The 25,626-nt window shown below is 43.5% G+C and overlaps 1 protein-coding gene across 18 annotated transcripts in view; it reads left to right on the plus strand.

Annotated features, from left to right (window-relative positions):
* Positions 1–20,533, plus strand: part of LOC145352784 (gephyrin) — a 462,622-nt gene extending 442,089 nt beyond the window's left edge. For 11 of the 18 annotated variants that reach the window (XM_080203106.1, XM_080203117.1, XM_080203118.1 and 8 more), the window contains 5 exons: positions 6,980–7,044; positions 8,379–8,417; positions 15,148–15,251; positions 17,578–17,674; positions 19,573–20,533. In XM_080203106.1, coding sequence (XP_080059232.1) covers positions 6,980–7,044; positions 8,379–8,417; positions 15,148–15,251; positions 17,578–17,674; positions 19,573–19,706 — 439 coding nt within the window. In that variant the 3' untranslated portion in view covers positions 19,707–20,533. The remainder of the gene's footprint in view (positions 1–6,979; positions 7,045–8,378; positions 8,418–15,147; positions 15,252–17,577; positions 17,675–19,572) is intronic. The other 7 variants (XM_080203109.1, XM_080203123.1, XM_080203113.1 and 4 more) reach the window with 1 other exon arrangement.
* Positions 20,534–25,626: the final 5,093 nt, after the last annotated feature.

The raw sequence follows: 25,626 nt of genomic DNA on the forward strand, positions 1-25,626 counted from the left end.
TTAATCCTATCTACCCTACGCCCGTCCGGGAGATTTTAAAATAATATTTTATGTCGACACCATTGAGTGAGTTGGGCCAGTTTGCTCCACAAAATATCACTCAAATATCATCAACCCCCACCCACAACTTCTGAACTCAGCCTCTCCAGAAATGCAGAGTCCCTCAAAAACTCCAGCAAAGAGCTGTAATACTGTAGGGAAGTCAAGACACGCATCCTTTTTACAGCACTATCTGGCTGTATGGTAACTATAAATGTCCAGGGTCATTCATGGACTCACCCATTCACTGAGTCCATGAATGAGCCATGGGTAGGGTGCAGGGGTGGATGGGAAGATGCTGAGGTTAATGGTCAGGGTGGGTGAGGTAAGTCAATAAGTGGTGAGGTGGGTGAGATTAGGGGTATTGGGTTGAGGAGGGGTAGTTGGGTCAGGAGGGGTGCTCAAATCAGTGGCTGGTAAGGTTAAGTCGGGGTGGTGGGAGGGGTGTTGGGTACAGCATTTGGGTCCAGTTGAGGGACTGCGGGTTAGTTTGAGTGTCTGGCAGATGGTGTTCGGATCGAGATGAGTTGGAGGTGGCCGTGGCAGTGGTGAGGGAAGGTGGAATTAGGTGAGTGATAATGGATCAGTTCTGTAGCTGCTCAAGGGTTTGACTAGGATTTTTCTGTGTCACATTTCCTGGATAACTATCCAAGTATCACAAGACTGACTAAAGTCTCCAACTTCAATGTAGAATCAGAGACATTTGCAGAGAGTTCCAGCAAGCAGGGGGAATGCACAATGGAAGTTCAATTCTGCTCGTAAATTTTCATGGAGGTCCCCATGTCAGGACTTTCATGGAATCCCAATGTGCATCTTGGATTGTACATCTGATCTCTGATGGTCTGGAGATTGGAAAATCTTCATTCTGTGTGTGTGTGTGTGTGTGTGTGTGTGTGTGTGTGTGTGTGTGTGTGTGTGTGTGTGTGTGTGTGTGAGAGATGGAAAGCTTTCTGACATCAGTACTGAATTAGCCTCTCTCTGAAATTGGAATTGTGAATTATATCGCCACAATATGTAAAATATTCCATACCATTCGCCATCTTAAATTTTTCAATAAGATTCCTAAAAGCGCCTCCACCATTTACAAGATTACCCTTCACTTGTCTGGATGGGTGCAGCTCCAATAACACTCAAGAAGCTCGACACCATCCAAGATAAAGCAGCCTGCACGGGTTGGCAGCTCATTCACCAAATCCTCATTCCCTCTGCCGGTGGCAGCAGTTGTTGAGGCTCGTTTAACAGCACCTTCCAACGCCACAGCCTCTAATTCCTGAAAAGACAAAGGCAACAGATGCATGGGGACACCACCAGCTGCAAGGTTTCCTCCAAGCCACCACCACCCTGCCTTGGAAATACATTACTATCCTTTCAGAACCATTGGGTCAAAGTCCTGGAACTCCCTCCCTGTCACAGCACTGCTGAGATTGTAACAGAGCACATTGTACTGAGCTAAAGCTCAATGTCAGCACGGTTTCGTGAGGGGTAAGTCCTGCCTCAAAAATTTGATTGAATTCTTTGAGGAGGTAACTAAGTGTGTGGATAAAGGTAGAGCTGTTGATGTCGTATACATGGATTTTAGTAAGGCGTTAGATAAGGTTCCCCATGCTAGGCTCATGAAGAAGATAAGGAGGTGTGGGATAGAAGGAAATTTGGCCAATTGGATAAGTAACTGGCTGTATCACAGAAGACAGAGGGTGGTGCTGGAGGAAAAATTTTCAGACTGGAGGCCAGTTACCAGCTGTGTACCACAGGGGTCAGTGCTGGGTCCTCTGCTTTTTGTGATTTTTATCAATGACTTGGAAGAAGGGGCTGAAGGGTGGGTTAGTAAATTTGCTGACGTCTCCAAGATTGGTGGAGTAGTGGATGAGATGGAGGGCTCTGGCAGGCTGCAAAAAGACATTGATAGGATGCAGACCGAGTGCTGCAAAAAGACATTGATAAGATGCAGACCTGGGCCGAAAAGTGGCAGATGGAGTTTAACCCTGATAAGTGTGAGGTGATTAATTTTGGTAGGACAAACTTGAATGCGGATTACAGGGTCAACGGCAGAGTTCTAAGGAATGTGGAGGAACAGAGAGATCTTGGGGTTCATAACCACAGATCTCTGAAGGTTGCCACTCAAGTGGATAGAGCCGTGAAGAAGCTTGTAGTGTGTTATTAACAGGGGGTTTGAGTTTAAGAGCCCTGGGGTTATGCTGCAACTATACCGGAAGTTAGTGAGACCACATTTGGAATATTGTGTTCAGTTCTGGTCACCTCATTCTAAGAAGGATGTGGAAGCATTGGAGAGAGTGCAGAGGAGATTTACCAGGATGCTGCCTAGTTTGGAGGGTAGGTCTTATGAGGAAAGGTTGAGGGAGCTGGGGCTTTTCTCTTTGGAGCGGAGGAGGATGAGAGGTGACTTAATAGAGGTTTATAAGATGATGAGAGGGATTGATAGAGTGGATGTGCAGAGACTATTTCCTCAGGTGGAAGTAGCTGTTACTAGGAGGCATAACTATAAGGTTCATGGTGGGAGATATAGAAGGGATGTCCGAGGTAGTTTCTTCACTCAGAGAGTGGTGGGGTGTAGGATAAACTACCTGCTGTGATAGTGGAGTCGGACACTTTAGGAACTTTCAAGCGGTTATTGGATAGGCACATGGAGCACACCAGAATTATAGGGAGGGGATAGCTTGATCTTCGGATTGGACATACATCGGTACAACATTGAGGGCCGAAGGGCCTGTACTGTGCTGTAATGTTCTACGTTTTCTATGTCTATGTTTTGCATCCTTTGTTTAACTATGAGAAGCAGAATATGTGCTAAACTTTACACAGGGGGGTGGCCTTTATCAAAGATTCACGTTGTTTTGCGACAATTTTTTTCTCTTTGTCTCTGAGAGATTGTTCCAAAATCTGTATGCAGAAAAGTTGCTTCTCTCAAATAAATTGTTTATTTTAATGCCACGAACACAGTGGAGCTCAGCTGTTTACTCGGAGAGAATTCGAATGCCTGGGATAAATATTTTATGCAATTTGTGGAGTACGGCTGAAGACCTTGAAGTTCATTATGATTAATGTGGTGAAACTAATCTCATCATTACAGCTGATTCCCACAAAATGCACTTTATTAATAACGGCCCAAACTCTTCATTATGCGACTGCGAGCTTCCCACATTCCAGATCCCTCTCTCCTACTCATTGCTGCTTTGAGCATCATTTATTCTCGGGCATCCTCCTGCATTTTTGTGTTTAATTAAGGTGGAAAGGTTTTTCTTTCAAAACAAGATTTATGTTGGCAACTGATCCAGCTCCTGGATTATGGTCTCTTACTTCATTCCCACTCGTTCTGAGTTTCATTCTTGCTTCCAGTAAGATGCGCTGTCCTGCCCCATCACTGCTGTTAAAATAAGACCATAAAATGTAGTAGTAGGTTAGCCCATTCAGCCCATCGAGTCTGCTCCGCTATTCGATCATGGCTGATATGTTTTTCAACCCTATTCTCCTGCCTTTACCCCATAACCTTTGGTCCCCTTACTAATCAAGAAACTATCTCTATCTTAATTACACTCAATGACTTGGCCTCCACAGCCCTCTGTGGCAGTGAATTCCACAGATTCATCACCCTCTGCTGCTGAAACTCCTCCTCATCTCAGTTCCCTTTATTCTGAGGCTGTACCCTCGGATCCTTGTCTCTCCTACTAATGGAAATATCCTTTCCACGTCCACTCTATCAAGGCCTTTCAGTATTCTGTAAGTTTCAATGAGACCACCCCTCATCCTTCTAAACTCCTTTGAGTACTGACTCAGAGTGCTCAAATGCTCCTCGTATGTCAAGTCTTTCAGTCCCAGGATAATTCTTGTGAACCTTCTCTGGATCCTCCCTAAGGCCATGACTTCTGAACTTTTTAAATTGTCTACTTAAAATAATTGTCTTCATTTGACCTCAGATTCCAAACATGCTTGGTTGATATTAACATAGCAGCTCATCGTGAGCAGCCAAGATGCTCAATCTGTAGGTGGTTGGTTGGTCAGCTGTGGAATCAATGGCTTTCGACTTCATAGAATCATTATAAGTCATTACAAGTGGCACAGCTCACAGGTGCTGTCACCGGCGCTTTGGATAGCTGTGTCAGTGCACCTTGTAGATGATACATGCACTGCAGCCACTGGTGGAGAGAGTAAAGCTGTGGTGCATGGGATACCAATCAAATAAATAGCTTTGTCCTGGATGGTGTCAAACAAGTGTTGTTAGAGCTGCACTCATCCAGGTAAATGAATCCCATTCCCATCTACATCGTACCTTGTAGATGATGGTGAGGCTTTGGGGTGATGCCTGGAAGGTGATCTTACTGACATGTCTAACAATATGGAAGATTTTGAAGATTATCCTCAAAGTATAAATAAATCACAATTGAGATGTAACAGCAAGGAAAATTCAGTCCGAATACCAGAAAGCTTTCCATCGCACACACAATGATTCAATTAATCCCATCACCTGATTTTTTTCCCCCATAGTCCCTTCAAGTTTATTCTCCTTTATAAGTTAGTATGTAATCTGCTTCCATGGCAACACATTCCAGATCTCACAGAAATAAGGAGTTTTTTTCTCTCAACCCACCCCTCCATATTGTTATCATAGAATCTAAAGTACAAAGGAGGCTATTTGGCCCATCGAGCCTGCTCCAACAACACTCCCACCCAGGCTCTATCCCCATAACCCCACATATTTACCCTCCTGGTCCCCCTCACATTAACTTTAGCATGTTAATCAACCTAACCTACACATCTTCGGACTGTGGGAGGAAATCGGAGCACTCAGAGGAAACCCGCGCGGACACGTGGGAGAATGTGCAAACTCCACACAGACAGTGTCAAGAGCCGGAATTGAACCCGGGTCCCTGGTGCTGTGAGACAACAGTGCTAACCGCTGTGCTACTCCTGATTCATTCCTCCATTCTCAAACCAATTGCCTTAAATCTTTGCCCTCTGGATACCAGCCCTCCTGCCAGGAGAAACAGTGTCCCCTGATTGACTCCATCTGCGTTTGACACCTGCTGTCAACATCAGGGGCTCTTCAATAAAGAATTGAATTGATCAAACAGAATTTCCCTCCAATCTACCTCAGCTCTATCTTGGTCAATTTTAATTTCCAAATTGCAATTTCATGCTCCAGATATGAGTCACCAGGAACTGGATTAGGATTGCAAAATTAATTCCACACAAGCCCACCAATCATTAATCCCATTGACCTAAAGTTAATTCAGCTTCTGATCTTACAAGTGACAGATTAGTTTATCTGTCCCAGAGAGATGATTAACAAATAAAGAGAGATGTGACTTTATTGTCATGAATGTCATATAACATCACCACTCGTTGGGCGGCACAGTGGTTAGCACAGTGCCAGGGACCGAGGTTCAATTCCAGGTCACTGTCTGTGGAGTTTGCACGTTCTCCCCATATCTGTGTGGATTTACTCAGGGTGCTCCCAATTTCCTCCAACAGTCCAAAGATGTGCTGGTTAGGTGGATTAACCACGCTAAATTAACTCTAGTGACAGGGGATTAGCAGGGTAAATATGTGGGGTTAAGGAGATAGGGTCTGGGTGGGATTATGGTTGGTGCAGAGTTGATGGGCCGAATGACCTGCTTCTGCACTATAGGGATTCAATGAATGCTCCAAAGCATGAGAGTTAACAGCTCACCATGTATTTGCTTACACGATTCTGAAAATCCAAAAGTGAATGGAAATTAACAGTAATCTCCACAATAAATTGATCCTCAGAAAAGCTGCAATCCTGGTTTCATCTTATTGTGCAAGCGTTGTCACAGTATCTGGAAAAATCTACAATTTTATGTCATGCTTGATTGACATACAGTTAAGTACTCCATTTGGATATATTAGATTATCACATAGCACTGTTCCAGAGTCAATATTGCGATAAGAAGGGCTGGTGTCAGCTATGGAAAGCTAATTGAGTCCGTTAACATGCCAGGGGTTGGAAGGAAATAATCTGAGACTTGGGGACCCAAAGAGTCATCCAGACTTGAAATGTTGGTTCGATTCTCTCCCCACGGACGCTGTCAGACCTGCTGAGATGTTTACAGTGGATTTTGCAATTGAGAGAAATTGACATGGGAATTTCCAAGTGAATTATAAATGGAGAGTTGCAAACCACTCAGCAGCTTAGATAGATGTAAATTAACTGGTTATTTTGCTTCTATTTTTCTGTTCCAATCTTGTTTTTTTCCATTAGCTAGTCATGTGTAAGGAGGTTGGAAAAATCACTCTGAGTCGCTGTGGACCACTTGTTAATTCAATCTCCTGACAGGAGGCTTAAGAGAAAATTTCTTTCCTCCCTCAGGCTGCAGAATTAAAGCAATGTGAGACAACAAAATGAGAATCCTCATCACTTTCATTCATTGAATTTGCATCCCAGGTGTTCACAAAAAATTATAAATAAAAATCAGTATTTCTTCAACAGACCTTGGAATGCATGGAGTCTCCACACTCTGCTTATTGTTGTGAATATCTAATTCATATGTTTTAGAATATAGCTTTCAGTTTCAGGAAGTAGAAAAAAGCTGTTAACTGGTGGCATCTGGTTGAGAACCTGGTAAAAATAACTTTGGTGTGAATGCCACTCCAATAAGTCAGGGTTTATTGCACTTAAAAGGCATCTTGTGTTTGTAAGGTTGGTTTTGACAGCAAAAAACATGAACCAGACATGATCCATCTCTAAAAATGTAATGGATTAAGGTACAGATCAGCCAGAAACGAATAATTTGATGGCAAAACACAATGATGACCAGAATATCTATCCTGTTCCTATGTTTAGTGGAATTGAATTTATTTCAAACACTTGAAATTCAGAAGTAATAAAAATATTTTTAATGAGCCATTTGTGTGGCTTTTGAGTCAAATCTAGACATTAAAACACCCATACTTCCCTCCACAGTCTCCCAACAACTTTTGCAACTTTGGATATCGATGGCATCAGAAAGATCATCTTTGCACTGCCAGGTAACAGACCGGCTAATCTCTTGGCAGAATATCATGTAACTTAGAATTGTGACCCATTTAAAATGTACCGTTAGTTGTTATGTCTAAGGTAAGATGTGCTACTGATACTCAGTATAAAATTGTCCACAGTTTTGTGTACTATTTGCAGCCTTATGGGGGTTCCAATTCCACAGATCAGTTTTGGACAGTTGATTTATCTCAAAGGCTGTTACTTTTTGTAGAGATTATATGTTCAGTTCAATCGGAAGTATGACTTACTCCTTTCCGTGTGACAGCTTCAGGAGTCCAGAGCCCTGTAAATCTGTGTACTCGGCAATACTTGTTGAAATGAATTGTAATCTTATTTTAAGGCTATGGTTTCATGTCTGTTTGCTTAGAGTATAGGGCAACCTGAGTTGTTACTTGAAATTCTGTTTTGTGGACAGTTGGTTAATGATTGTGTGCTTGAGATTCCTACACTGTGCTGGTGTACCAGCTAATGGGACCTGTAGTGAAATGGCGCAACCCTTCCCCAAAATGATCTCATTTCTACTTAGCAATATAGAACATGGATAACATAATGCAAACTCATTGTGTCCATCCTTGATGACCCACCTGCTTTGATTTCACCGGTTAACAAATGCGCCGCTTAATTCATATCACATCATTAGTGTCATGAAAGCATAATTGTGTCACGTCACTATAACGACTCACCATTCTTCAAGTTGTGTTATTTTATGCAGCGTTCATCGTCAAACCAACTGACGGCTTTCCTTTTGATTTCTACTTCATCTTTTAAGTACGGCTCCTTTCACATCATGCTCAAAAGTTGAGCAAAAAGTCACCAGTTTGCCGCCTTCACTTGGAAATGAAATCAGTCTTAACCCAGTTGTTGTTTTGAACATTGTCAACCAAACATCCAGCATATTATCTATGTGCAGTGGCTATATAGCTTCAAGCATTAAGCATCAATTCAGGCTTTTCTGGAAAATTACCAACTAAATTTAAATAAAAGACAAGTTCAAGTACCTTACGATTTGGATTTTAACGTGAAATTTTATTTGACGTAAAAAAAAATACTTTGGCACTGGAATCATTGGACAAAAAGATCATAACATTTTAATATACTCTGTGTATAGGATAGCTGGCAGTGAGTTACAAGGCTGCAATTCAGCTGAGCAGAACTGATGCTGCGAATCACTAAAAATGAGGTTGAAGAATACCAGCAGTGCCCCCTGATTTTGAATTGAAGCCTTAAAAGTCACCGCAAGCTATTTGTTGTTTGATTGTAATATATATTGAATAGTTTATTTGAAAATAACATTCGTTTTTAACTTTTTTTTGCAATTACGCAGCGGGCGCGGTTGAGGCTGATGGTGACGTAGGATCTGAAGGTATATGGCATCACGTGATGGGTATTACAGTATCACAAACTTTTTTTTTGTGGCAATGAATTACCACTAAATAAACTATTCAGTATATATTATAGCCAGTACTTCATGTGCTCACACAAATACTTTGTATTCCAAGATCTCTTTCATAACCTAGCTTTCCCAGTTATCCCTGTTTTGAGGGCCCATCCAGGTTGCCTGATGCTATGCAACGTACCTCCAAGCCTCCTGCCAGTTTTGCTTTTCAGCCAGTCAATGCGAAAGGCGCACAGACTGGCTGTCGTCAAATACACTCTCCACTCTGAACCCGAGTGAATGTCTGTGGATCTCCCCTCAAAATCTCCCCAAATGATTCTTATACCATGAGCCATCTTGAACTCCAGCTTCCTCGCAAATGATTTCAAATTCCACTTTCATAATAATGGATTTCTCCTCATATTCTTTCCAGATATTATCACAAGTGTTTGCAAACTCTCTCTTAATAATAATGCCTTCAAATTTCCAACCCTCCCTTGGAAAATGTGTCTGGCCCACCATCTGCCGGTTTCCCATTGGGAGAAGGGTGGCCTAGTGGTATTATCGCTAGACTATCAATCCAGAAACTGAGCTAATGGTCTGGGGTTCGAATCCTGCCACGACAGATGGTGGAATTTGAATTTTTTTTTTAATCTGGAATTTAGAAATCATTGTCGATTGTCGGGAAAGACTCCGTCTGATTCACTAATGTCATTTGGGGAAGGAAATCTGCTGTCCTTACCCGGTCTGGCCTCCATGTGACTCCAGAGCCACAGCAATGTGGTTGACTCTGAACTGTCCTCCAAGGGCAACTAGGGATGGATAATAAATACTGGCCAGCCAGCGATACCCATGTCCCATGAAGGAATTTTTTAAAAACTTGGCTGTAGCTGGACCTCTAAATTCTCCCACCCACGACACAGAATGAAGCTGCAAGCCTGATTCTAGCCATTCTCCAATCTGGAGTATTAATACAAAAATGCCACTGGGTGGACACCAGTTATGGCATGTAAGTGAAAATATTACCCGGGATTGTCCAACAGTCTTCTACCAACTTGGCACGTATTTCAGATGTTTAAGATTTGTAGCAAGAACTCGATGTAATATGTCTTACAGTAGTCTTGCTGTATGATTAATGTAGTGTGGGAAAAGGTATCATAGATGTATTGCTGTGCGGAATGGCAAATATTTTCCAAACATCATCTGCCTTCTGGGAATAGAATTTTATTTGGTCACCGTCATTTGCTAAAACATTTTCAGCAGAAGTTTACGACTGGCAAGCAAATTAATTTGGTCCTTCCATATCCCTTGGCTGTCCTTCTCTCTATCATGGAATGTGTTAACAAAATAAATGGAAGTAGTTTGATGATTGTTGCCAGGCATAAGCTTGAATCTCGGTCAGCCTGGGGCAGGATGCTCTAAGAAGAGTCCAAACATTTCTTCAGAGGGAGAGAAAGAAAATACTTTGGCAAGTCTTTCTTTGACTCTTCCTAAACAACTCACAGTCGATCAGTTGCGAAGGTTTTTTTTTGTTAAGCGAAGGGATTTGGGCCAAAGGGATACGGAGTTAGGCCACAGATTAGGCATGTTTAAGTGGCGCTGGAACAGGCTTGAGGGGCTGAACATCCTACTCCTGTTCCCATCAGTGGAAAACAGCAAAGAGGAAGGCCACAAAATTGAGCATCTGTCTAATCTGTGTGTAGGTGATTGGTGTTTGTGGTGTCGGAACTCAAAAGAGGATTTTGGAATGAGTAAATGTGGCAAATTTTCACCTTTCTAGTTTTAAAAGTTGGGATTTAGCAGAATTATTCTTTTCCTGTCCGGAAATTGGAATGAGAACAAACTGGAACTTGATTCATCCACGTGGAAAAATCCACAACTCAGCCAGGCCCCCTTAAACCTGAAACATAGTGGTTCGACCTTGGAATGGCAGGACAACTTCTGAGTTTTAAGCACTGGTTCCTGCTGCCCATACAGGCCCAGGATGTTGTGTAGTTTCTCCCATGTGTTCAAACATGTAACGTTACTAACTCAAAATACAAGGAGCCTAGACTGATAATTGAGCTGTGCGCCCATCATTGAGTTTATATTTTATTTCTCTGTGGAAATAAACTGTTGTCCAGCCTTTGCAAGAAATGAAATTGTATAACGTGAAAGTGCTGTGACTTCTGGAAGGTGTTCTGAAAAAAAGTATTGGGCCTAATTTCTGAAATGACTAAAACCTTCGTAGGACAAGACATTGTATCATAACACTTTGGTTGATGGAAAGCTTTGAGTTGATGGATGCCAAAGGAAACAAATTAACATTTTTCAAATACTTTCATGCAAGCCTAGCGAACCTATGGGTTAGCCTCTTTCACACAACAATTGTTTCTTCAGTATCTTGGGGTTGACATGGCAACTTATCTCCAGGACACCATTACTGATAGAATAGTCTTGGTAAACTCGGTGAAGTATCTGTGAGTACCGTCACACTATATGTTCAAAAATTCTCCCATGATGAGTGTTTTACAAGGCACGCATCTGTGCAGTGAAGTATTGGGCTGGGTTCTGGTTGACTAAATAATGGTGTTCCAACAACCCACACAGTTATTATTGCTTAAATCAGCCGGCAAGTTTGGAGGATTAAGAAATACACCGTGGTGGTGAGTCTCCAGAACGCGCTGGTCAATTAAGTTCTTCACCATTTGCTTTGCACAAACAGCATTTCATCCTAAACCTTCCCATTTTTTAAGAACATGTTGATTTTGCACATTAAGTATGCATTAACCTCACCACTGAAAGCAATGTGTAATAATTAATAACGTATGCACCTTTTTACTGCGTGATAATGTTAAGAAAGTGCCACTCAACCTCTCTGGCCTAGATAATGAACTGTAAAGTCTCATTCCTTAGGAAATTGTTCTTGAAAATTTTAGGAATGTTACATCTATTTGTCCTTTTTTTCTCTCCTTTTTCTCCTTCTCAATCCAATCTGTAATTCCCTTTCTCCATTTCACTTTCTATACCTAATTCAACTTCAGTCATCTTTTGGTTCTTTCTCAATCCTTGAACTTCATTAGTTAAGGCGATAGACTGCCAGTCTCACTCTTCACTGAGGTTAAGGGTGTCCTGTAGACCTTGCTGCACCTTTATTAACCTGCACTCCCAAGCAACCAAAGCGCAAAGGATTTTTAAACTCTAGGTTGCAGAGAAAAATGTAGCTAACTGGGTATGCCAAGAGATGCCTCTCTCCAGCAAGATCCAGCCCAGTGCTTCCTTGTATTGAGTCCTTCCTCTTGCTCCTGGGCTCAGTATAGATGGGATGGAGGTGGCTTACCACGAGCAAGAGCCCAATTTCTCCAGTACAACCGTGGAACCAAAACCTCTGCAAGATTATAACAGGAACAAAAATGACATTTATGTAAGTGTACAAGCTAATGAAACGCAACAATTTTTTGAAGTTTGCAAGGCACATCACAAAGCATTGCTGCCTGTGAAACTTTCTCTGGCTGAACAGATGGTGGTTGACACCTATATTTGAACTCCAGGGCAGAAAGATTTTGGAATATAAGGTAGATCATGAGTTTTGAGGTTCAATTTTGCCTCAAGACAAGAAAAACTAAATTTGCATTGCTTTCTGCGCTCCAAGCAAACACGAGGGTCGGTTTTGTGAAGGGTTCAGGATTGCCACACATCAGGTTTCAAATGTGTGTTGCAAAGACGTAATGAGCAAAAGATGATAGTGATGTGGAGATACCAGTGTTGGACTGGGGTGGGCACAGTGAGAAATCTCACAAGCTTTCAGAGTGCCGCTCCTTCATCAGGTGACTCACTCATCTCGTGAACAAACAGCACTCCAAATGCTTGTGATTCCAAATAAACCTGTTAGACTTTAACCTGGTGTTGTAAAACATAATGACCCTTTAATGTATTTAATCACAAGATAATCTCACTTTTAGCTAAGTTTTGTTCTGCCAATGAATTAAGTGAAATTAAAAGCTTTACACAGCTCTTCATTATGATGAGCCAGTGATTGTGAACTCATATGAGGAAGAAGTACTGATCTTGGCTAATAGCATCAGTGAGGGACCCCCAACTAGAGGCCTAGCCATTTCCACTGGTTATGGAGGAAAAGTTCTTTTTTTTAATTCTCTGATTGGACATTAGTGCTAGTGCAAGGCCAGTATTTGGTGTTCACCCTTAATTCCCCACGAGAAAGTACTGGTGGATTGCCTTCTTGAACTGGTGAAGAAATCCATGTGGTGTAGGTATACCCATGGTGCTGTTAATAATAGGCTGGAATTACCACCCACACCACTTAGAGGCCTGATTATAAAACAGTATCGTCAGAGACTTGACAGCCCCAGTACTTGCTGGGAGGGAGCCCTGGGGAGGGACTCTGGACGTGAAACTTTGACATACCGGTTTGCAAAGGTTTAGTTTGTCTGTGGCACAAGGCCAGAGCCAGGGAGTACAGAGAGGGCGGTTATGATAATGAGGTGGGGGTAATTGTGATTATGGTATGGGGGAGATTGGGGGGGACACATGAGTATTTAGATAGGAAGAAATTGGAAGAAATCTGAGATTGTAGAGGTTGAGCGGAGATTGGTGTGGTGGTGATGGCCCTGTGGTATTATCGCTAGACTAATACTCCAGAAACTCAGCTAATGTTCTGGGGACCCGGGTTCGAATCCCACCACAGCAGATGGTTGAATTTGGATTCTGGATTAAGAATCTACTGATGACCATGAAACCATTGTCGATTGTCGGAAAACGCCATGGGGTTCACTCATGCCCTTGAGGGAGGGAAATCCGTTGTCCTTACCTGGTCTGGCCTACATGTGACTCTAGAGCCACAGCAATGTAGTTGACTCTCAACTGCCCTCAGACAAAGTCACATTGGGGAGTTACCTTCTGCGGCCTGGAGTGGAAGCTTCACAGCTCCATTTATTGTGATGAGCAATAAATGCTGGCCAACCAATGACACCCATGAGCCATGAATGAATGAAAAGAAAAGAGATTGTGTGTTTGGGGGGGGGACAGGGGCAGGGGGGTTGCTGATCATAGGGAGGGAAGCAGGTAAGTTGTCTGAGCCTGAATGTTCCTCCTGGTCCACAAGCTGTGCTGTAAAGAGACAACATGTAAAACTTATCATTCTTGCCTCCTTTTACCTGCCACATTATCCAATGCCCTGAAATCCACCAAGAATGAATACAGTATTAGAATTAAACATGGATTATGCAATTTTTTAGAAGATTTTGTGAACCAACCTGGCTCCCCATGCACGTCAATAATGATTTTGCAACAGAAAAGCAATTGTTGTGTGATGAGAACTCTTCAGTGAATATTCAATGTTGATGCATTGCAAAATATTTCAAAAACCAACCAAAGCAGGCAGCAAAATGCTGCCTATTGCTGTTCGTCTGAGCTCATCGTTGCACAGCGCGAGTCAAATAAAATTGGAACTATCAATGTTAGCAGGTTGTAACTCTTCAGAATGGAGACATTTCTCAAAATAAAATAATTCTAGGACTTACCTTCAAGCGTGACTAATACAAATTCAGTTTGATAATTCTGGTTTTCTTTCAATGAATTGGTCTGTAATTCCTCCTAATTCACATGATTTGCTTGAACAATTAAATGTGTGTTGATATAATGTTTTGTTCTACGCCAAAAGCATTGTCTGTTCTAGCTTGGATGATGTAAATCTCGTAGAGTTAAAAACACTATTGTGGACACATAGCAGTTTCTGAGGCATGCATGTCCTCTAGTTAAAAGCTTAGTACAATATTTAGCTTATAGAGGCCTGTGTTGTTCAATGAAAGCTCTTGATGTTGTGAACTTCAACGTGGGTAATGCTGAAGCTTATATGATATTTTGAACATCAAGCAAAATTAGTCCATTTTTATTCACCAAAAAAAGACACCCTTTGTAACTCATTCCCATTGTGACGGTTTCACAGCAATTGGTTTTATTATTTATGAAAAGGAAATCTTGGACGTTCTATTGTTTGTGCGACGCCCAAGGATTTCTTATGGCTGTATTAATTATAATCTACTTTGTGCAATCAGTTACACAACAGGCAACTGCAGTAACACAGCAAAACTTGTAATGTAGTGTCTTGCAGTTGCCAGGTGCAATATATTCACTTAACCTTCCTGTTTTAGTTAGTCCTGCTACCTCACTTGAGGAAAACAGAAATGGTGGAGGCAGTTTTGAACCCAATTGAAGTTTTCTTTGGATTCAAGCAGGGGCTCTTGAATTAACTCCCAAGTTGGCCCGTGCTCTGAGCTTCGGCCAACGTCAGTTCAGTAGGTAAAGTGTTCGGAGCCGACCCATTTCAGCGTGGGCAAAAGCAAAATTAAATTGGGGAGTCACCTTCTGCGGTCTGGAGTGGAAGCTTCACAGCTCCCTGCTGCTTTGTCTCAGTGATGTGTTGCTCTTGTTGTCTCACAAACACTAATGGAAGCCCTGCCACGAATAACAAGTCAGTCCAGATGGCACTGTAGCAAGTGTTTCAGCATCAATCATCACAGCAAAAAAAAAACGGGCTAACCATAAGAAAATACATGGAAGTAAAGAACGGGGAAGATTAGTTCTCCAACTGTGCCTTCAATTGATTTTTGGAGTTGCAGCAGTTTGCCTGCTTGGTTCAGGGCATGATTCCCTTTGCATGCCACAGTTAATTATTTGTAATCCGGTGCTGTTGTTTCATGCCAATCTGATATCCCTCCAGGAAATCCGGTGTCAGCAGTTGTTACCTGCAATCTCTTTGTAATCCCCGCACTGAGGAAAATGCAAGGCATCCTTGATCCTCGACCCACCATCATCAAAGCCAGGGTAGGTCAAATTGTTTCACAAGTCCTCCTTATAACTTGGTAAAATAGTGAAAAAAACCTTTCCCAAAGCTTGCTGGCGCTATGAGCTACAATGCAGATCTTTCCAACAGGCGGACCTGGGGTCAAGTCCATCTTCGAATGGGAAGATAAAAGTCTAAACTGTCCACTGGTTGTGAAAAGAGTTCTTTTCTTTCTTTATTCAATTCGCAGCAACACAACTGCTCATAAAGTGAATTAAATTTAGAATTTAGTTTTATTAGTGTCACAGTTAGGCTTTACGTTAACACTGCAATGAAGTCATTGTGAAAATCCCCTAGTTGCCACGTTCCAGTGCCTGTTCAGGTACACTGAGGGAGCATTTAGCATGGCCAATGCACCTAACCAGCACATCTTTCAGACTGTGGAAGGAAACTAGAGCACCCAGGGGAAACCCATGCAGACACTGGGAAAACATGCAATGACCCAAGCTGGGAATCAAACCTGGGTCCCTGGCGCTGTGAGGCAGCAGTGCTAATCACTTTGCCACCATGCCACCCATAACTCATTCCAAAAGGTCACAGCGCAGCAGTGGGAAATAGAAACTTCAACAGGTGCTGAGGCACATTGTTTAACCACACAGCTCACCAAAGTCCATTCCCCCACACTACATATCTTGTCTTTGTTTTATCAACCAAGTAGATTAATCTCAGCTGCATAGGTTTGGACACTCACAATCATTCAACTTATTCGTTTTCAGACTAAAATAGAAGCAAGCTTAAACACCTATACAACTCCTGTAGGAGATACCCACTCAGTCTGTGAACCACCAACCAATCCAGGCATGTTCTTGGCACAAAATGCCAAAGAAGCACTAATTTTGACCCAATTTATACATCTTAATGGACAATGTCAGCTCATTTACTCTAAACCTTTCAATTCTGAGATTATCACCATGTGATCTTCGTGCATTTATGCAACTACACCAGTTGATGGCAATGTCAAACCACAAAACTCCATTCCCACTAGAATGTAAGTGCCACTTGAGTACAAGATTGCACAGTTACAGACATCACACCTTAACAGAAGGCTAACAGCCAAAAAGCAGACATGTTAGTTCGACACTAACTATAATTCTTAGACAAACCCTCTGATGCTTCTTAAATTGTATTTACCTAACCCCTCCTACTTAAAATCGTAATGATCTCGTCCCAACCATCCACTAACCTCCACCATGCAGGATACATTATCATAATGCAAAGATACTGATATATTAAGCTACATTTCATGTTATTACATTGTGCCCTACCCTACAAGCTTAGTGAAAAAATATTTCAAAACTCAATGCATTTATTCTCAATCTTTTCCCTCTCTCCTCTTCCAAAAGTGATGGCCAGTGTCCAGATGAGATTCTTTCCTGGCCCATTCTAGTTAGCGTTACGAATTTCCACACAGGCATCTTCCCAAAGCTAACCATTGTCGCGGCATCATTTGCTTTGACTGTAGCTATGGTGCAATATCACTCCTCACCCTCTTTGCACCCTTGGCTACAATTGACCAGACCATGGTTTACCAATGCCACTTTGTTACAACCCACTGCTCATTCCCTGAGTAAAGGAGGAATCTTGACAGTATTTCCTTAACGTCAGTGTGTTCATAAGACCCAGAGAACACAGGCACAGACTCCCTTTGTCTTCCCCGACACTGATGGAAACCACTTCTTACGTATACCTAAAAATAATGCCCTAACCTTAAGTTTTTATGAAGTTTTTCTTGAAGTGTTTTTATTTATTAGTGTCACAAGTAGGATAACATTAACGCTGCAATGAAGTTCGTGTAAAAATCCCTAAGTTGCCACACTCCAGCGCCTGTTTGGGTACACTGAGAGAGAATTTAGCATGGCCAATGCACCTAACCAGCATGTCTTTTGGACTGTGGGAGGAAACCGGAGCACCCAGAGAAAACCCACACAGACACGAAGAACATGCAGACTCCACACAGACAGTTACCCAAGCCGGGAATCGAATCTGGGTTCCAAGGTGCTGTGAGGCAGCAGTGCTAACCACCGTGCTACCCCTTGTAACTTGTTAACTTGTACAATAGTGCATTTTTGATATCTGTTATATCATTTTGTGTGTTGTCCAGGTTGATGTCCTACCTCTGACTTTTATTTAAATACACTGATGAATCAAGTGAATATGATATTTAAGGATGTTCCATTAGCTACCCTTGGGTCATAAATTGCACAGTTTAGGTAGGGAAAGGCTGGATTAAATCTCCAGCTGAATGTGACCAGCCATCTTGTGTTGATGTGTTAGTGATCGTTTCATTTTGACCCTCTCATTCCACAGTTGTCCTGTGATGTGAAACTTGATCCACGGCCTGAATACCATCGCTGTATTCTGACTTGGCACCATCAGGAACCATTGCCTTGGGCACAGAGTACAGGTGAGACTCTTGAGGCAATTACTGAATGATAATTTGGAATTACAATTGAGGAACTAGCAGTACACAAAAAGAAAATAGACCGCTAAGGCACCATTACAAAGATCTAACATTTGGAATTGACTTTTGTATGGCATCGAAAAGAGTTTTGTCTAATTTGAATTTGAATCATCCAGTAATTGTAATGATTCTCAGTTATACCCCACAGACATCAGCCATTTTGGAGGAAGTTGCTTCTTAATTTTCTTTGGGCTTTTGTTGCAATTGTGCAGCTTCTTGCTACTTTCTATAGTTGTTTAAAATTGCAAAAGTCTGCAAGGCTCAGATACTGATGAAGCAACGTGAAGTCACGGTCAGATCAACCCTGACCTTTCTGAATATCGGAGCAGGCTTGAGGGACCTAGTGGCCTACTCCTGCTCCTAATCCGCATGTTCGTATTAATGTTTACTGACTTAAAAGGTTTCTGCACAGTCCAGTTGTTTTTAGACTTGAGTGTAGGAGAAGGCATTCCCACTGAGTTTGGAGAATGAACAGAGATCGTATGGAGCAAGACAAGTCGCTGGAAGAGGAAGGGTGAAAAGAGCAGAGAAGAGCTGTCACCAAGAGGCTAAGCCTGCTGAGGATTCTCCTAAGATATCCTCACTAAACTTTGCCACTTGCTCCAACCTCAGAGTAGGATAAATACCTCATTGATGAGCAGCCGTGAAGTTGACTGCAGCAGTGAACTTGGTTAGGTGCATTGGCCATGCTAAATTGCCCCTTAGCGTCCTGGGATGTGTAGGTTAGAGGGATTAGTGGGGTAAATATGTGAGGTTGATAGGGTGGTGATGCGATTGTTGTCAGTGCAGACTCGATGGGTTGAATAGCCTCCTCCTGCACTGTAGGGATTCTATGGTTTACGTGTCTGGCTTCTTTCAGGCTGGAGCGAGTGATATTTGGTGTCCGTGCTGGAGTAGAGAGGTCAATGAGGCTGATTATTCAATGAGAGCTAATGTTAAAGTCACTGGTCATTTCTTGAGGAAAGGACGAATCTGAAGCCAATCTCTTCCTTAATTCAGGTTTATTCCTGCGACTACAGAGAAAAGACTCCTCTTATTTCCCCCTGCACCCGGTGTGGACTGGTTTTTATACACATGCAATTTTCCCCAATTGGTGGCAATTGGTCTCGATTACAAATTACAACCACGCAATCCATTGCCACGTGTTCCCAACATTAACACCTAACTCTTCAGCACGCTGTCTTAACTGAGAGAAGGAGGCTGAGCTGATGGGCAGCTTTGCTAGGATTGGATTGTAGACCCCAGTTGTCTTCCCCACTCAACCCCAACAACCCCGTCCTACCATGTCACCGGGTGGCACCTCGTTATCGCTGTGTTCTATACCAGCACCAAGTAAGATTCCAACTCCTCAAAAGTCAGTCACAGAAAAAATAGAATCCCTACAGTGCAGAAGGAGGCCATTCAGCTCATCGAGTTTGCACCGACCCTCCGACAGAGCATCCCATGCAGGCCATGTACCTGTAAGTCCACGTATTTACCCCAAACCTACAAATCTTGAGACACTAAGAGGCAATTTAACATGGCCCAAACCACCTAATGTGCACATCTTTGGACTGTGGGAGGAAACCAGAGCGCCCAGAGGAAACCCACGCAGGTACAGGGAGAACATGCAGACTCCACACAGGCAGTGACCCAGGCTGGAAACCGAACCCAGGCCCCTGGTGTTGTGAGGCAGCAGTGCTCACCACTGTGCCACCGTGCCATCAATCATGCAGACGCAGCCTTGACCCAGCAGTAGTCGTGATGTCGTCATTCAGTGGCTTGAGTAAACAGCCTGATGTTGCACACTGCCAAGGAAGAATTTAAAACTATCTGTTATGATTTCCCCCTCCCCCGCCCAGGGAATCAGATGAGCAGTCGCCTGATGAGTATGCGTAGTGCCAATGGACTGTTGATGCTACCTCCAAAGACAGAGCAGTACGTGGAGCTCCATAAGGGTGAAGTGGTAGACGTCATGGTGATCGGAAGACTATGATGTAGCCACAGAAGCAGCGTCGGTGCATGTCTACATTTAATTGACTGTATCCTGTAATACGGAACGGCACAGCTAATTTTTAATGATTTGGATAAAATTGACAAGTGTTGTTGACATCTTGAAGTAATTTCAAAAAAAAAAGAAATCAGATAAAGTAAGTGAAGTGGGAGGCAGTAAAAAGAAATGCATTGAATCCATTCTGTATCATATCCAGAGCAAAGTTTCTCTTTCATTGCAGTTGCTTTGTGTGTTTAATGCTAGGTCTAATAGCAGTAGCTTTTGATAGACAGCAGTAGGTGCCTGCTAAAACTTGTGTTCTCTCATCCTCAGATACAGATACTTATGCTACTAGCAAGGCTGTCTGCTTACTTTATACCAGCTTAGATAAACACAGCTATTATCCTTATTAGTACGCAACATAATTGCTTCACAAAGAGCTTTGCTTGTTCTTTATCTTGTATCTTGTGTTCATGTGCTCAGTGCCAACAGCAGAGTGGCTGGAATGGACAGGTTTGGTACTTTGCCCTTTCAGTGCCATTGACTGGGAAGCGTGTCAGCAGCCGTCTGTCTCAGCTGCCCACCTAGTTGGACAGGAATTGGAATACTCTCATTTGAACAAAGAAATTGCTCCCTTAAGTGCTGACAGCCTTTTTACCAATTTAAAAAAAAAGTGTACAGTAATACAAAGGTTGATATTGTACAGATAATAGTGTACCAGCAATCGTGGTAATTCCTAGCAATGAAAGACATTTAACAACACTGTACCATAACATTTTCTGTAATGATATTAAATATTAATAAAAATCCTTGATCATTATTAAAATTTATTCTGCTAAGATGGTCAACATTTTTTTTTTAAAAACTACCTTTCTTTTTACGCTATTGTCAGGGTGATTTACAGCCCCAGTAACGCAAGCAGAAAATGCGGCGAGAATGGAGAAACGGGTCAGCAAGATCGCATTTCCTGATTTTGCGCGCTCCTCGGAAACGACATGACAATGTTCACCCTCCCCCGCAGAGCACGAGAATCTCGTCTGTACGTACATTTGAACCTCAATACCGAGGTCCCGCCACCATGTGATCTCCCCTCGCTGAACATTCAGAGTTTCACCACGCTATGCAAAGATGGGAATCAGTTGAGGAGATCCCCCCGCCCCCCACACCCACCCCGGGGGGGGGGGGGGGGGGGGGGGGGTGCAAAGGTGCATAGCCCCCTTGGGGGGGGGAGAGGGACATACCCAGACAGTGCCCTGCATGGCCCTCTGGCACAGATTGACACAGTAAGAAGTCTCACAACAGCAGGTTAAAGTCCAACAGGTTTATTTGATAATAAACCCACAAGCTTTCGGGGTTTGCCCCTTCGTCAGAACATAAGAACGTAAGAAATAGGAGCAGGAGTAGGCCATCCAGCCCTTCGAGCCTGCCCCGCCATTCAATAAGATCATGGCCCACTCACCTGACAAAGGGGCAAACCCCAAAAGCTTGTGGGTTTACCATCAAATAAACCTGTTGGACTTTAACCTGCTGTTGTGAAACTTCTTACTGTGATAACCCCAGTCCAACGGCAGCATCTCCACGTCATGACAGATTGGCACTGACAGGTCATCCTGTGCCCAGGGGCCAGGCTCTCTGGGGAGTCCCATTTGAGGGGAGGGGGTACCCATAATGTGTAGCGGGGGGCAGGAGGGTGCCATGGCCGTTGTGTGCAGAACTTGCAAGCACGGCAGGAGGTGGGGGTTGAAATATCAGCGATACTGCAGTGGTGGTGTTTGGCCGTTGGGGTGACGGGAGCCCTCGATATCTCTGTGGTGGGGGAGTTTAACCTCAGCGCTAATCAGGGCGCCCTTTAGTGATAACGCCCTGATATCTATGGAGCTAGCTTACCTACTCTATCAGGCCCTGTCCCACCAGGTTGACATCGTAATCCACACACCCAAGATCTTTTTTTTGTCAGAGCGACTAAAGGTCTGTTCTGAAAACTCAGCAGTGCATCAGGAGAGCTCAATCAGATCCTGACAAATTACCATAGAACCATAGAAAATTACAGCTCAGAAACAGGCCTTTTGGCCCTTCTTGTCTGTGCCGAACCATTTTTTGCCTAGTCCCACTGACCTGCACTTGGACCATATCCCTCCACACTCCTCTCATCCATGAACCTGTCCAAGTTTTTCTTAAATGTTATAGAACCAATTATGGGGAAATTCTGTCCATCGTGTGGAAATAGATTTGGAATTTAACTTTTATTTTTTGGCATGCATTTATATTAAGGAGTGTTTTCACCAGTGGCGCAAGGAGTTACAAACATTTGAGTCAATGGCGCTGTGAGGCAGCAGTGCTGACCACTGTACCACCCACAGAGGAAACCAGAGCACCCAAAGGAAACCTGCACAGACATGGAAAATATGCAAACTCTGCACACACAGTCACCCGAGGCCGGAATTGAACCCGGATCCCTGGCACTGTGAGGCAGCAGTGCCACCCTTGAACAATAAGGAGGATTGACCTGTTCTGACACTCCAGGCACCCTTCATGGTGAACAGCAAAACCATGTTTCTGGCACGAAGGTTGAAACTGTCCTCTCGCCCTAGCATGAGGTTTCAATTTTATTTTTGTTTATATATGCAATTCAATCAAATCAAAGTCCAATTCAGAGTCTCAACAAATTGGGACATTCCTGATCCAAGCTGACAAGACAGGGCTGTCTTGGGCTTGATCTAAATGGTTCAAGCTGATTGCTCCTCCTCCAAGGCTTGATCTCATTTGCATCTTAGTCTAAAGGCCAAGATGTCGCTTTGAAAAATAGCTTCAAATGAAGCTTTAGTGTAACCTCATGACTTCAACCAAGTACAGGACGCCGATATACTTGATCTTAGCTAAAAGGCCAAGAACCAATATCACAAGGTTTCAAATTCGGATCAGTGCAGGTGTTAATTGGGATGGGCTAAGTTTGCAGCCGTGGGCCGGGTTCCACCTGCATCAACGTTCAGGTTAGGGTGAATGTGTTAGCCAGGGGCGGGCTCAATTTGCAGTGTTTGGCCGGGTTATAGGTGTCTTCCATGGGCATCACCGTTTGGATTAGGGTCGGTGAACAGAGTGTTAACAAATGCATGGGATTTTGCATGTTTTAGGGAAGTTGTTAAGACTACCTGACAACACCCACATCCCAGGATTGAATAGAAAGAACACGAGTGCCTGTACGCTCAAACAAATCTACAAAACATCAAAAGGGGCAGGTTGAAGAGAAAGGAACTGATTATAATTGCTCTCAGATCAAGGGCATGCAATGTCTGTATTTCTTTGTTCCCTATCACTAATTTGATTCATTGTTGGTGTCCGGACTGATTGTAGACTCTTGAATATTGCCACTGCTGTTGTATCACTTGATAACACAGTAAGAAGTCTCACAACACCAGGTTAAAGTCCAACAGGTTTATTTGATAGTAAACGCCACAAGCTTTCTGAACACGCTGTTCTTTCGTCAGGTGAGTGGAGAGTTCTGTTCAGAAACAGGGCATATAAAGGCACACACAGAATACTGATTAGAATGTGAGTCTTTACAGCTAATCTGCGTTTTATTAATCATTTCAAGTGAAGCCTTTAGGTGGGATTCAACACCCACCCAGAGTCAGGCTTCAACAACCATCTCCACAACATTGGATCATCCTTTGTCCAACAGAACACAATTAGCTCATTTCCCTCCAAAGATGGGTGCAGACAGCAGATATAAGATTATATCCATTTCTTCCTAATGGGGCTTTCTATCCCAGCACGAAATGAGAGGCTGAAATCTCAGATTCCATTCAGCAAATGGGTCTGAATTGGAATCCCTCTATCAGTTTTATTTCTGAGGGCATCTGACAATCTCCTCACCTTGGAACATTACACTGTTGTCAAAAGCTAATCATAGAGTCCTACAGTGCAGAGGCCATTTGATCCATCCAGTCTGCACTGACCACAATCCCACCCAGATCCTATTCTCATAGCCCCATGTATTTACCCTAGCCGGTCCCCCTGACACTAAGGGGCAATTTAGCACCCCCAATCCACCCAACCAGCACATCTTTGAACTGTGGGAGGAAACCGGAGCGTCCAGAGGAAACCCACGCATTCACGGGGAGAAGGTACAGACTCCACACAGACAGCCATCCCTCAATCTCCGTCAACAACACCTTCCAAACCCGCAACCTCCACCACCTGGAAGGATATGGGCAACAGATATAGGAAAACGCCAATAGCTGCAAGTTCCCTTCCAATTCACTCACCATCCTAACTTGGAAATGTATCGCCATTCCTCCAGTGTCACTGGGTCAAAATCCAGGAACTCCCTCCCTAACAGCACAGTGGCATTTTCCAGTCCCACCCACCACAGGAGTCGTAGCTGGGGGTGTGGGGGGAACCAGGCCAATGGTCTGTGACCTTGGGCGGGATTTTCCGGTCTTGGGGTGAGCGCAGCCAGAGAATCCCACCCAAAGACTTCACTTTAAATGATCAATAAATAATCCTTTCAAGTGAAGGCGGCACGGTAGCACAGTGGTTCACGCTGCTGCCTCACAGCTCCAGGGGCCTGGGTTCGATTCCCGGCTCGGGTCACTGTCTGTGTGGAGTTTGCACATTCTCCCCGTACCTGTGTGGGTTTCCACCGGGTGCTCTGATTTCATCCCACAGCCTAAAGATGTGTGGGTTAGGTGGATTGGCCATGCTAAAATTGCCCTCAATGTTCTGAGATGTGTAGGTTAGAGGGATTAGCAGGTAAATATGTAGGGGTATGGGGGTAGGACCTGGGTGGGATTGTGGTTGGTGCAGACTCGATGGGCCAAATTGCCTCTTTCTGCACTGTAGGGTTTCTATGAACTAATAAAATGAAAGAGTTGCATTTATGTAGCACCTATCACAACCACCAGATGTCCCAAATTTCTTAATAGCCAATGAAATACTTCGTTGAAGTGTAGTGCAGGAAATGCACCAGCCAATTATTAATGAGCTCTGCCAGCACCAGTGTGATATTGTCCAGACGATCTGGGTTCCTTTGTGATGCTGACTGACAGATTAATGTTGGCCTGGATGCCAGGGGGTCATTTAAATTAAAACACTGCAGACGCTGGAGCTCTGAATCTGAAAGTACTGGAAAAACCTAACATCTGCAGAGCGAGAGACGGAGTTAATGTTTCGAGTCCATGTGGCTCTGATTTGCAACTGAAGACGTTGTATTGGATTCGAGACGACAATTTCTGATTCTCACAGGTTCTGCCAGACCTGCTGAGGTTTTTCCGACACATTCTGTTTTCATTGTTCCAGCGGTAACTGCCGTGTTTCTCTCTGAAGCCGTGTGATCTTTTATATCCGCCCCAAAGGACAGACAAGACCCCAGTTTTATATCTTGTCCAAAAGATGGCACTCCCAGCAGTGTGGCTTTCCCTGGGTACCGTCCTGGAGTATCAAACTAGACAGAGGGGCATTTGAATGCACGATATCCAATGGCTACAAATTGAGTCACAACTGGTGCACAAGACTGGAGCCAGTTAGAAAGAGGAAAATGCAGAAATTTGACCATTAAGGAAAACGAAATAACAGATTTAGCAATCCTGCCAAATGTAGAACATATTAGAGTTATGCTAAGGCCATTGATCAGGGTAGCACAGTGGTTAGCTCTGCTGACTCGCAGGGCTAGAGTCCTAGGTTCAATTCCGGCCTTGACTGACTGTGTGGAGTTTGCATGTTCCCCCCGTATCTGCGTGGGTTTCCTTCAGTTGCTCCGGTTTTCTCTCTCAGTCCAAAGATGTGTGGTTTAGGTGGATTAGCCATGCCAAATTGACCCTTAGTGTCAGGGGGATTAGCAGGGTAAATACAGGGGTTTCGGGGTTAGGGCCTGGGTTAGATTGTTGTCGGTGCAGATTCGATGGGCCAAATAATCTCCTTCTGC

The sequence above is a fragment of the Carcharhinus amblyrhynchos genome, chromosome 14, assembly GCF_965287045.1.
Source record: "Carcharhinus amblyrhynchos chromosome 14, sCarAmb.v2.hapA, whole genome shotgun sequence".
NCBI lineage: Eukaryota > Metazoa > Chordata > Chondrichthyes > Carcharhiniformes > Carcharhinidae > Carcharhinus > Carcharhinus amblyrhynchos.